The sequence below is a fragment of the Artemia franciscana genome, chromosome 7 (assembly GCF_032884065.1).
Source record: "Artemia franciscana chromosome 7, ASM3288406v1, whole genome shotgun sequence".
NCBI classification, from domain to species: domain Eukaryota; kingdom Metazoa; phylum Arthropoda; class Branchiopoda; order Anostraca; family Artemiidae; genus Artemia; species Artemia franciscana.
In genome coordinates this window covers 56,566,515-56,580,224 of record NC_088869.1, presented here as the reverse complement: position 1 = coordinate 56,580,224, position 13,710 = coordinate 56,566,515, and the positions used below count along the sequence as shown (strand labels likewise).

The 13,710-nt window shown below is 37.1% G+C and overlaps 2 protein-coding genes across 6 annotated transcripts in view; one reads left to right on the top strand and one right to left on the bottom strand.

The window, feature by feature from the left end:
* Positions 1 to 13,710, bottom strand: part of LOC136029496 (uncharacterized) — a 58,382-nt gene that overhangs the window by 34,335 nt on the left and 10,337 nt on the right. The gene's annotated exons all lie outside the window — the stretch shown is intronic.
* LOC136029500 (enolase-phosphatase E1-like) overlaps positions 4,284 to 13,710 on the top strand; it is a 539,221-nt gene continuing 529,794 nt past the window's right edge. Inside the window, exons 1-2 of one of the 5 annotated variants that reach the window (XM_065707941.1) lie at positions 4,284 to 4,364; positions 8,537 to 8,689. In XM_065707941.1, the coding sequence (XP_065564013.1) occupies positions 8,627 to 8,689 (63 nt within the window). In that variant the 5' untranslated portion in view covers positions 4,284 to 4,364; positions 8,537 to 8,626. Of the gene's footprint in view, positions 4,365 to 4,544; positions 5,050 to 5,361; positions 5,528 to 8,536; positions 8,690 to 13,710 lie in introns of those variants that run through there. The other 4 variants (XM_065707940.1, XM_065707943.1, XM_065707944.1 and 1 more) reach the window with 4 other exon arrangements.

Below are 13,710 nucleotides of genomic sequence, written 5' to 3'. Positions count from 1 at the left end.
GGCTAGCTCATTTACGTATATATTGAACAGGGTAGGGCCCAAGACACTGCCCTGGGGGACCCCACTGGTGACTTTGACTTCATCAGAGAGTCCGTGACTGTTTGGTCCAGTGGTCACTTTCACTTGCTGTGTTCTGTCCCTCAGAAAATCCTCGATCCAACTGATCAATTTTGGACTAAGAGACAGGATGCATAGCCTGTGAATGAGATAGTGGTGGCAAACTTTGTCGAAAGCTGTGGCTAGATCCAGTAGGATTATATTCAATGGTACTCTTTTTTCTAGTAGGTCAGTTACAAGACTATAAGACCCAAGAAGGTTTGTATCCACTGATTTCTTAGAACGAAAACCATGCTGGCTGCTGCTGATGAGTGAGTTAGAGTGAGTTAGCCTCAAGATGGTTAATGATGCGTTTGTTGACAATTCTCTCCATGACTTTGCATGCCACACAGGTAAGGCTGATAGGTCTGTAGTTTGCCGCTGAAGTTTTACTACCCTTCTTATGAATTAGGATGACTATTGCCTTCTTCCAATCCCTTGGAAGCTTTCCTTGTGTTAGCGACAAGTTAATTAATTTTACCAGGGGAGCTGAAATAGCAGGGCTTAGTTCCTTCAGCAGTCGTGGACTCAGACGACCATGTCCGGTCGATTAGTTGGCATCAAGCTCATTGAGCTGTTTGGTTACTTCTTCCAGTGTAATTGGTGAGTTTAACATTGGGAAGATAGTGTGAGCCTGTTCGGCTGGTGGGAGGGTTGATCGGAGGACATCCTTAGAAAACACTGAGGCGAACTGCTGATTCAGAAGGTTAGCTTTTTCGGAGGTGCAGGAAGAGACTGAGCTGTTATTCTCCAGGTCTGGTACTGAGTGTCTGCCTGGTTTACGCAGGGAGATATGTTTCCAGAATAACTTAGGGTTTTCCTTGACATTTTGGCCAGATGTTCTTCGTAGTTTACAGTGAGTTTCCGCGTTTCTTTTCTGGGGAGATTCCTTACGATTTTGTACTTCTCGTATACTGTTTTTTGTTTCACAAACTCCTCCCAAAGTTTTTTCTTCCTATTGCATAGATTCTTGATTTTTGGGGTGAGGAAAGGTAGGGTTTTTGGTTTCTTTTTCCATGTCATTCTGATATTTTTGGCTTGGCTCTCGAGTAGGGTATTTTTTAGGATTAGCCATGAAGCTTCCACATCATCTGAGGTATGAGTTTCCAGATTGGCATCTATCAGCTCTTCCACCATCATCTTGTAATTAGTAAAGGATTGCTTAGTATATTTTGATGGTTTGGAGTTGAGTTGTATAGATGAAAGGACTGGCATGTGGTCACTTGAGCCAATCGGACTCAGAGTCTGTGTCCTGATCACCTTTTCTGGGTCATTGTTTACGACCAGGTCGAGTGTCGAAGGATTTTCTCCCGGACGCATTCTTGTGGGCACGGTTACTGTTTGGTACAGAATATTATCAGCAAGGACTTCAATTATTGGGTTTTGTTCAGGGCTTGACCTGGTCATACCTTGGTCATCTATCCAGAACACGCTTGGAAGGTTGAAGTCCCCTGTCATGAGCAAAGTTGCCTTTTGGAAGTTGCATAGTATGAATTGCGTCATTTCAGCAATTGCTCTTTGAAAGGACAGCTGGCATGGACTACTGGGGCTCTTGTAAATTGAGCTTAGGACAAAAATTTCGTTAGGTACGGATAGGGACACCCAAGTGGCTTCAATCCAAGGTAAGTAAGAATTCAGGACAGAAATTTCTCGTACCTGGGATTCATTGGAAGCCAGAACAGCAACTCCTCTTCTGTAGTTTGGATCAGACAGATTGCTGAAGATGTTGTATCCAGTGGGGCAGATTGAGTCTTCTGTCAGTTGAAATCTGGAATTCTTCGGGCTAATTTCTGTAAGAGTTACAAAATCTATCTGACTTAATTCGAGCACTGTTTTCAGTTCTGGTATCTTATTGGTGATAACATCGACGTTAGCTGTCATAATATTTACAAGTTTTAGGGTGTGTAGGCAACTTTAGGTTATGCACACTATTGTTCTCACTTATAGTTGAGGTGGGTGAATTACAGCTGAGGTACATGGAGCTGCTATTGAGGGACAACGCAAAGGGGAATGGGGACGTAACTGTTAATTTACTGTTTTTGTTTCACACAAGTTTACTGTTACATTATTATTACCAGTGCTGCAGGATCTACTATCTTTGGTTGGATTAACGCTTTCATTTGTGGAGGACTTGAACGAATTAGGGCTAGACGGATAAGAAAGTTCATTCAATACTTGTTAGTTTATCAAGATTCACTTTTTCATTATTTACACTATGTGCAGGGCTAGCAAACGGAGCAACTAACATTCCATGGTCGGGTGAGAGTATCTCCCACCTGGGCACACTGAGTTTTTTGAGACGATCTTTCCGTGGTTGATAGCTAAGTTTAGCTCTCCTAGTTCAGTTCGGCGTCTGATCGGAAGACTTTTTTTTTCTCCCGGTCTTCCTGTGAGGCATCTGTCCTAAACTGAATTACTTGAAGAAGCTCGTAAGATCTTTGTAGAATGCTTTCTTTCATGTTTAGATTTTGGACAGAGAAAAGAAGGGAAGGGGGTCTGCTGTGAGTCGATTCTTGATAGCTTGCTCCTGCTTGTCTGATGGGTTGCTGAGTGGCCCCAACCTTGTTGACAGGCGCCGATTGGCGTATAATGCGTCTTTCATTAGTATTGTTTGCGTTCGAAATTTCGCATTGCTCTGTAAGATATTTCTCAATGAACGCCTTGTCGCTGTTTATTCCTAGCTGCAGGGGTACGCCATAAGCAACTAGGATAAGTCTCCTGCTATCTCTGTCTTTTTCCTGTCTAAACAGTCTGCGGACTTCGTCTTCGAGGTCGAAATCAATGGCCTGTTTGATCTTGGATGTTTCCCGCAGTATTGCTGCTTCGATATGCTGTTTAACTTTTAGGATAGTACATTTTTCCGTCATGTTTTTCTCAAGGTCATCGTCACGCTCTGATCGGAAGACTTTTCTTTTCTCCCGGTCTTCCTGTGAGGCATCTGTCCTAAACTGAATTACTTGAAGAAGCTCGTAAGATCTTTGTAGAATGCTTTCTTTCATGTTTAGATTTTGGACAGAGAAAAGAAGGGAAGGGGGTCTGCTGTGAGTCGATTCTTGATAGCTTGCTCCTGCTTGTCTGATGGGTTGCTGAGTGGCCCCAACCTTGTTGACAGGCGCCGATTGGCGTATAATGCGTCTTTCATTAGTATTGTTTGCGTTCGAAATTTCGCATTGCTCTGTAAGATATTTCTCAATGAACGCCTTGTCGCTGTTTATTCCTAGCTGCAGGGGTACGCCATAAGCAACTAGGATAAGTCTCCTGCTATCTCTGTCTTTTTCCTGTCTAAACAGTCTGCGGACTTCGTCTTCGAGGTCGAAATCAATGGCCTGTTTGATCTTGGATGTTTCCCACAGTATTGCTGCTTCGATATGCTATTTAACTTTTAGGATAGTACATTTTTCCGTCATGTTTTTCTGAAGGTCATCGTCACGCTCTTTGACTTCATCTATGCTTTCAGTGATATCACGTTTAAGCTCCTCTGCCACTCCTTTAATTATGTCAGCGATAGCCAAAGCATTTGGGACCTTGGATGTTATAAGGCTTGAGATTTCAGCTAATGAAGGGGAGTCTGCTGATGTACCAGAACTCTTACAAACTGGACAGTACCACTGCATATCCCCAATGGTTGACATCTTTGTAAAGAGTTCATACTCTGGGATGGACATGTTTATGCATTCTGTACACAGCCATTTTTCACATCCATCGCATAATACGGCTTTAGATTCTGGCTCAAGACCTTGTTTGCAGCCTGCACAGAAATCTAGAGACTTTTTTGGACTGGATAGTTTCCGCTTGCGATCCTGTTTAGGAGCCATATCTGTCGCTTAACTTTTTTGATTCACGCTCTTGTCGGTCTTTTTTTTATTTCTTATTCTGTGGATGGCGTAAAAAAGATTGCAGCACGAATGAAGATGCAGCGCGCATGAAGAATACACTGTGAATTCAAAAAAAAATAATTGCCGTCTTTAATACTGGATTGGACCTGTGGGAAGTGCAGATACACGAATCACCTATCCCCAGCAGTTTAAGGACAAATATCCAGCCGGTACCAATACGGCCCTTCCTGTTCGTTATCGCTCTCTTCTGCACGGGTTTATCCAAATAAATAAGATGACCAGCTTAGTTTACGTAATTTGTGGCTTTTTGAAAGAAACAAATGCTTCGCAACTCGAGATTGGCAACACTGTATAATTGAAACGGTGAAGAGAAAAGAGATGCACAACTCCCAGGATATTTAAAAATATATAAAGTCGAACACGAACACTGTGGTAGGTCCCTTAAATTAACACCTAGGGTACCACAAGAATACGAATAATGCAAATAATAAGAACAAACAATTTTGTCTCACAGTTTGTTACATATTTATCCAGGGATCAAATTTATGCAGCCACATGGATTTGTTATTGCCATGATGAAACACAATAAAACAGTTTTCAGGCAACATATCCTATCTCATATTATTGACTTACCAATAAAGTGAACAAACCATTTGATGCCTCTTTTAAGCTGTTTATGTGTATAACAATTGCTTCTAAAAAAAATTCAAATTTAAGCACTTTTGAGCTCTTAAAAATGACAGATTTTCAATTAAAGTATGAGCCAGAGTCGCCATTTGGGCCAAATCTTGGGGTGGACATGAACTCCACTTTGGGTCCCCCAACTTTTGCATAAGAAAAAATGCAAGCTTTTGCAGCACATCAATCAAATATTCTAAGTAAAAACGCATTTTCAGCACCTGTGTGTGTACTGTAACCAAATGTGGAACTCAGCCACACTGACCTCTAAGATTAATTATAACATCTAAGATCATAATCAATGAGGTTAAGTGATTAAATTGAAAGTGGAAAATTCAACCAGACTACAGGCTGGCCCTCCTAATCATCTAGGAAATGGGCATTTGAAAGAACTTGAGACTTGTATTATAAATAGCATAATTACCCAAAGGGTTGTCAGGTAATTGTGCTCTCTGGGTAATAGGCCTGCAGTAATTCCAAATCAATTGGACAGAATGTATTATGTTGGATGTGATGGATTATGGTGGCTGGGGAAGTGCCCTTTGTGGTGGAAACTTGGCCCCCCTGAAAAATCTGGGGTGGGCATTTGCCCACCCCTGACCCCCCCCCCCCAAACGGCGCCTCTGGTATGAGCTATTGGTTGTTTGATAGCCTACTAAATTTTCTCAGTGCCAAAATTAATTATAGTTAGGTTAGGTCAAAAAGCACTTAAATCTGAATTTGCAATAGAATTGATTATTATATTCATAAAGAGCATAAAAAAGGCATCAAGTGGTATGTTCACTTTATTGGTAAGTCAATAATATAAACCGTGATATGTTTACCCTGTTTTCAGCTTTACAACTTTGCTAACTCCTAGTTTATGATGTTTCAAAGATCTGCACACATGCTTCTTTCCTAAGTTTAGAAAAAAAAAGGTAAATATATCACAGTTCATATAATTAACTCAATAATAAAGTGAACATACCACTCAATGCCTTTTTTTATGCTCTTTACAAATTTGATAATTGCTGCTATTACAAATTCAAACACTTTTTGACCTAACTATAAATAATTTTGGTACTGAGAAAATGTAGTATCATTTTCTTGAAAATGAATAAGAAAACAGATCTGAGAAAATGTAGTATTATTCTGTTAAAAAAAACTGATAACTCATGCTTTAATTGAAAATTTGTTGTTTTAAGAGCTGAAAAAGTGCTTAAGAATTTGCAATAGAAGCAATTATTATATTCATAATGAGCATAAAAAAGGCATTAAATGGTATGTTCACTTTATTGGTAAAATAACCAATAAATCATAATTTTTTGTAAAATATGTCATTTTAAAGAGCTCAAAAAGTGCTTGAATTTGCAATATAAGCAATTATTATACTCATAAAGAGCATTAAAAAAAGCAGCAACTGGTATGTTCACTTTATTGGTAAGTCAATTATATGAACTGTGATATATTTACCAAAATTCATTGGTAAGGCTAAAAATTTTACTCCAATAAAATGATTTGCATTTAAAAGATAAAGAAAGTAAGATTTGAAAATTAAGGTAAAATATTGTTTTGATGAAGTTTTAATAGGTTTTTTCATTAAAAAAAAACCTATTGAATTTCTTTGAAAAACCTATTTAACTTGCCTATCTGTCAAGTAGGCAAATTTCTAAAGATTTAGAAATTAGAAGAGGGTTAACATAGAAGATTGGCAATACTGTCCCAGAGTATAACATATTTTTTAGCAGGAGAACCTTTATCTTTACTTCTTTCACTGTATTTCCAGTTTTTCAATCATATTTTTCAGTATTTATGTATTCTCCTAGTCTTGAAAATCATTTATAAAACACACCCAAGAGTCATCTAACTAATCTCAACTTACCTTAACCTGATTTATCAGTATTTGCCTATTAACATTGTTTTGGTAGATGGTGTTTCACTTTCATATATAGACTATTTGAAAATGAATAAATGCAGTCAAATCTATGTTTTTTTTCACAATTTTTTTTAGACAATAGTCAAAGAAGTAATGATAAAGGTTCTCCTGCTGGAAAATATGTTAACTAGGATTATTTTGCATATTATGAAGTAAGAGTTGTTTTCTTAACATGTCTCCTTATGAAGTGGACTGCTCATACATCTACAACATTTTATTTTCCTAAGCTAACTGCTTTCAAAGATAACAGAATGTAGCAAAATAAGAATTTTACCAAGATTAATTATATGGTTTGTGTTTTGACAATTTATACCTAGCCCCCCTTTAATGGTCTTATTAGGTTAGCTCTAGGCTATGTAAAGAAACTAATCAAAGAAAATGATGGAATTCTTAATTTCTAATGTGTAGCAAGTACTGATGCAAGTTATCATATTTCCTTGTTTTTCTTCTTGGTTAGCCCTTGGCACTGGACTCCATCATTTGGTGTCCTTCTGGCTTCAAAGTTGGTTGATTGTCCTCCATGTCATTGAATTTACATTCTTTCAGGGGGGAGAGAAAACCAATTTGGCTTTTTCATAAGGGCCAAGCAAGGGAAGCAAAGGGTCCTGTTACCTTTCCCCTGCAATTTAAGAGTAAACATGGCAGGTACCCCTACAGGGCTTGTGATAGGACCCTCCCCTTTCTCTGCTTGTTGACCCTTCTTACAATCTACAAAACTTATTTTATGAAATATCAATACTTTAGAAGAACTCAATGATTTTCTTAAAAATTCTTCTCTCTTCCTGGGCTGGGAGCTCTACTTCTAACAACAGCTTAATATTTTCCTGTAATCCCAACTTCTTGGTTCTTCTCAGTTCAGAGGAGATTGTTGCTGATTCTAGGCATTCAAATAGGAGATGCTGAATCATCCCATGCCCAAATTATCCCTGAAAATTGTGTACTCATTTTCCAAATGTTAATGGGTACAGTGGGCAGTCTAGCTGTAAGCCTGAATCCTTGTAAAATACTTTATTGATAGCATTTGGATCCATTTAACTATCAAAGAAAATAAAGCTAGTTGCCAAACCTTTGCTCCCTCTGAGTGGTACTGAAGCCCCAAACCAGTTCTAAGAGATATATTTTGAACAGTCTCTAGGTTTGCTTTGGTGGTTTTAATAAAATTGATATATACTATCAGTCCAAAATCATTTTTGATCTGATTAACTTCTTTTAAAGTGGAACCATAATTGAAGCATATTTTTCAGTTCAGTATTCACATTTCAATGTTCATTTACCAAATCAAATGCTCCCAATGCTTGAATCTCTTTGCATGAAATTCTATAGGCTTTTATTTCATCTACTGATGCTTTCCCTTCTTCTTTGCACTATTATTGCCAATTCAACTCCCTGTCGTTTTATTTAACATAAATAATTTTTAGTTTAAGTAAATCTTTAGTTAGGCATGCTTAGCTTTTTTCTCTTCTTTTTATTCAATTTCCTTGCCTTATTTTTTTGGATTTTGTTAATTCTATGTTGTTGCTCCAAATTAGTGTTGTAAGAAATAAATCAGATAGAAAAGGATAATTCAACTATATGCAAAATTTTGTAGCATTTCAAAATTTTTAGCTTTTTGTCTTTGCATGTTCCCCATAAAGAATTGGTTCATAATACCAAATAAAGCTAATTTTTCAAAATTAATATGATCACAGGGATAGGACTCTTGCAAAAAAAATTTGTACCTAGACATCTGTTCTAGAAACTGCTATTAGAACTTATGGAAATCTAGAATTTCATCTTTTTTTTCTTCAAAATTTTTTCAGTTTGAATGTGATGCACTTTACACATTTCTTTTTTTTATTCTAATTCCCTGCATATAATATTTACAAATAAGTCTGAATTTGAAGCAATTCTTTTCTTTCTTGGTAGTCTAATTCCCTGCATATAATATTTACAAATAAGTCTGAATTTGAAGCAATTCTTTTCTTTCTTGGTAGAGCAATTCTTTTCCTTTTAGTTGGTCTTTGTCTTTCAGTTGAGATCAAGTCATTGTTAACCAAATGCAAAGTTGTCATTTGTGTTAGTCTGATAGTCCCTGATTTTTCAATCACCCTCATTAAGACAAATGGACTTCGATGTCTTGCTAGTTGATATTGAAGGAACTACAACTTCAATATCTTTTGTTAAGGTAAAGTTTTTTGCAGACATTGCTTTGGTTACTCCCAGTTTGTTTTTTTGTTTTTTTTAGGACACCACTCATAGCCTATAGACATAGCCAAATTGTGTGATGGATTTTCAATCCCTTTGTTAAATATCTATCCTCTACATAACCCTCATCTCCTTTTATCGTTATTTATAAGCAGTGTATTCAATGGGCCTCTTTGCATCTAAGACTGAATCTCCTTGATTTTCTGATATATGTTTACAGTTCAATGAATTGTCTATGTATGCCATCTTCTTTTTTGAAATGATAGGGGGTAAAGAAAATAAAGTCTTCTTTTTGAAAAGACCCATTTTCTGCAAAACTGTTAAGACCTAACATCTCTAGTTAAAAAAAAAATAAGTATAATTATGTTATTTGGACACACAAAATATGTTTTGAACAGTTTTTTTCCTTTGTTTTGTTTTGTGATAAGGATAAAAACAATAAAGTAGTTCTCAAACTCTCAGAAAATTTTAAGTTTTTGATAACAGTCTATTTGTGGCAATCAGTGCAGTTCTACAAGTCTATTATGCATCTTATTTTATGTTTCCTAATTCCATTCATTGATGTATAGAAAATCATTTTGCTAAATAAAAATTTTATTTTAAGCTTAATGTTTACTTTTTGCTAAAGTGTAGATGACATTCATTCCTTTGAGGACTTGATAGATAGATAGATAAGATTTTATTTTCACCAAAATTTTCATGGCACTGCCAAATTTCTTTGGTACAGTCAGATAAAAAATAAACGCAAAAAAACAAACAAAGAAAACAAAACACTTATCAATCTTCCTGACTTTCGTTATACATTTTTACAAAACTAGGTATAAAACCCTTTGCTAACTGCTGGTGGGCACAGCATACCAGCTGAAGTTTGTCAACAGGCACTGCAACCCTGCGCGGGAGTCGTTTTGTTGTGGACTGAGGGGGGGAGGGTGTTGTGGATTGGGTGGATCAAAGATTTTCGTCCGAAATCCATGCAGAGTTTCTCTCTTCTTTTTTCCAGAGTTTGTATTTTAAACTTGGTCAGCAGCTCTTCATACAACATTTCTGCCTGCTTTGAAACAATCATTAGAGCTCTTTTCAGAACTCTTTTGAGCCTGGCGCTTTGTTCAGCCGTTAGCCAAAATGCCATATAGGAGCTGCATATTCCAGAATCTTACTGTCATATTTGAAACAGAAGCTTTAGTCTTCACATTATCAATTAAAATTTGGGCTTTGCTGCATTCATTTGCTTCACAATTTTCTCCTGGGTTAAGGTCATCAACATATTTCCAACAGACTTCACAATCATTTCCAATATTATTTATCATAACTAGAAAAAGAATAGGACCCAGGATGGTACTTTGAGGTACACCAGAAAAAACTGGCTCAGGTTCAGAGAAAGAATCCTTATGTTTCAAAATTTGGAACCTATTTATTAAAAAATTCAGAATAATTTTCACAACAGCAGGGTTCACTCTAAAATCAATTCAAAGCTTAGAAATTAAAATGTTACAATCAATAGGATTGAAACCCTTTTTAAAATTGATAGTTATTAACTTTAGCCATTTACCAGGCTCATCAACATGCTTAGGAATAAAATATAAAAGACTAACTAGATAATGTTATGTTGATGTATGTTGTACTGATGAGGATCAAGGAGGGGTTCAACTTCAGCTTTTAGCCAATTTGCTACAAAGCTTTCATACATTTTGCTGAACAAGAGGGTCAAAGTGATTGGTCTCACGCCATTGGAATTAATTTCAGTATCTTTTTTAGGGATTGGAGTAACATACCCTGTTTTCCATATCTGTGGGTAAGCTGAAGGAGTTGAAATGCTATTAAAAATTTGTGTTAGTTGCTTAGTCAATTTGTCAGGAAATGCTTTTATAAGTTCAATCAGAATATCAATGGGAGTTATACTAGTTCGTTTAAGTTTATTTATTTTACTAAAAACTTGATCCTTGAGAATAGAAGATGAATAGATGAAGAGAATAGAAGAAGAAGGTATGTCATCACGTGGTATTTTCTTATACTCTTGGGTTGTTTTATTTACATCAAAGAGGTGGCAAAGATTGGATTATTCTGGCCAAATGACCATTTAACTGGTTAGCAACTTTTTCATCATTAGAATCTGAACAAAAATCAACACCACTTGGGGATTTTCCACAAATTCGTTTTATTTCTTTATACCACATGCTAGGATTTGATTCAAAAAAGTTAAAAATTGTTTTTGGTAATACTCAGCTGCAGTTTTTCTTGTCATTTTACGTATTTTGTTATGGAGCATATTAGCATTTCCTATTTTCCCTTCTTTTCTTAGTTGAATTTTATACCTAGTGAAATCTTTAATTTCTTGGGTTATGTATGGATGATCTGTTTGGCACTACTTGGAAGTTTTCTCTGGAAAGCATTCTTCATTTCTGTTTCTTAATTTATCTTTCAGAAATATAGCTTTTTCATTGGAGGACTCTAAAATTGCTACCTCATCCCAGGACTTGGATGTAATCCAATTTCCAAATTCCAAGAGACCCCTGTCCAAAAGAGGTCGGTAGGAAACTTTCTCAACTATATATTTTACTTTATACGAAGGTAATGGGGCCCATTTTATCATTTAGTCGTAGCTACCACCAAGGGGAGGTAGGTCTTTAGGTTCATTATAATATTCTGAAAAAACTTGTGCAAATTACGTCAAGTTTAGTATTACTTTTAGAAGTCGGAAACTTTACTATCTGCTTGAGTCCTTGACCTCTGAGGAAGCTTTCAACACACAAATCTCACTTTTTAGCAAAGACCTTTTTTTTGGAAAGATGCCATACCATACTCGGTGAGCAATAAAACACTCCAATAACAATACCAGTTACAGATCTCGGAAGTTTTTTTGGTCGAATCATAATCCAAATCATTTCATCATCATCATCAATATAGGAAATCTGTAGTAGCCGCGGTGCCAACTGCTCATGTACGAAACATGCTACGCCGCCACCTTTCTTACCTAACGGATGATTCTGATGTCTTAGTTTTATAAATTGTTTGTAACCTTTTATTGTAAGATGTTCAGGACTTCGTTTATGTACTTCTGTAACTGTAATAATATCAGCTCTGGCTACTTGAACATAACCCTCAAGTTCACCCATCTTATCAACGTTGAGACTTTCCGCATTTAAAGTTAAAAGAGAAGGAAAATGAAAGTGTGGTTTAGGGACTTCTTTTTCAACAACTTTGCGTTTGTTTACTTTTGTCTGTTTTGGGAAGGTCTTTTAAGGCGGGAGAAAAACTTCTGGCTCATTTAATGCAATAACTATGCTATCTGATTCATCATAAAGGGCTGCAAAACGGTTACGAGACGGAAACATTGACGAAGGAACAGAAAATATATTAGCGTTTGTCTCACTATTTGAAGTTTTGGAAACTCTGCATTGAGCTAATACGCGTGGATCATTCTGCTTGCTATCTGAAATTTCGAAGAATTTTATACCAGGCATGGTGGGAAAAGGTGGGGGAAAAGTGCAAATGGGAGGAGGAGGGAAGCTAAAAGGGGATACTGGTGTAGGGGTGTTCAGGGGGGCTTTGGGGATTGTATTCTGGTTATTGAAAGTTTGGCAGAGACTGGAAACTATTTTTTGCCTGATATTCGCAAAGTTGTCGCTGACACCGGTAAGCGTGTCCATCAGGGAGCGATAATGGTGTGCTCATTTGGCACACGCCCACTTGTTGTCCGAAAGTAAGGAGTTACATTAGCAAAAACGCATTACCTGTTGGTACAAGTTAAAACACTACACAAACCTACTTGGTCAAAACGGCAATCATTTTTGTTGCAACATTTTGATCTGAAATTTAAGCATATATGCAAAAATCGACACTTTTTCTTCAGTCTGCGAAACCCTTGTTCAAAGAACCAGCAAAGTATGTTGTATTTACGAGTTGTACTGTCTTTTTTACCGTCGTACGTTCTTGTTCCACTTCTCTATACGAGTGTTGGAGGGGGTGTATTTGCACTAGCTGATGACATATCACTAGGATTCATTTTTTCTGATAAGATCACACAGTCGTGGGCTACAGTTGGGCTAGATGTTATGTTTTGCACTTCATTATCAAGGGGTTTATTCCGGTTAGCAACAGCGATATCTTTGTCCGTTTGCGTTGACTGGGTAACTTGGTCACGGGAGGTTTGTGAAGGGTCATAAGGACGGGTTTTGATAGTTACTGAGAGTTCTTGTTTCAGCTGGGCTATAAGAAAGTCTTTAACCTCCAAATGACCTGTCAACACTTTAATTTGATTGTTCTTTTCCTCCATTTCTGACAGAAACGTTGAGTGCCTTCTATGGATCTCTAGATCTTCTGCTTGACATGCCGATAAACTTGCTTCCAGGGTCTTAATTTTCTCACTTAGACGGATTGTTTTGGATTCATAGTTGAGAATGTCTACACTTACCGCAGACAGCTTAGTTCCTTTTCAGTAGTCCAGAGTTGGTTTTAGGTCCCATAATAATTTGTGGTAAAGAGGTGTTGATTCTGCTTCCTCTTACAGGTCTCTTCGCACTAGGCTTTTGTTGGGGTTGAGATGCTTGCGACTTCCATGCATAATCATTCGCCGGAATGGTCCTTTAGTCCGATTTGGGTGCATTTATTAACGCCTGTGTGGTACCAGCATTCGACACTCGGGACAATAGTTTTTTGGTATCGACATATCACAATAGTTGCTTTGGGACTCGAGTCAAGCAGTAGCAATACTGTACAGGGAGAGTCGAGCAGTCATCTGTTTTAATTTCATTTTATTATGAGTCTTTCCTGGCTAAGTTACCTTTGTTCATAGAAGTATGTGTCTTCATTTGGTACTGAGCAATGGGGAGATTCACAGCCTTGCCTTGATTTATCTGTAAAAACAAGTCTTAAATGGATGGGGTGTGCTTTCACACCCAACATGCTCAGCTTACCCTGTGCCATTAGACTTTCATTTGCCTTGCTCTTTATAAGACTCTTTGATTGGCATGACAACTAGTTTAGATGATGCTGAAACTAGCA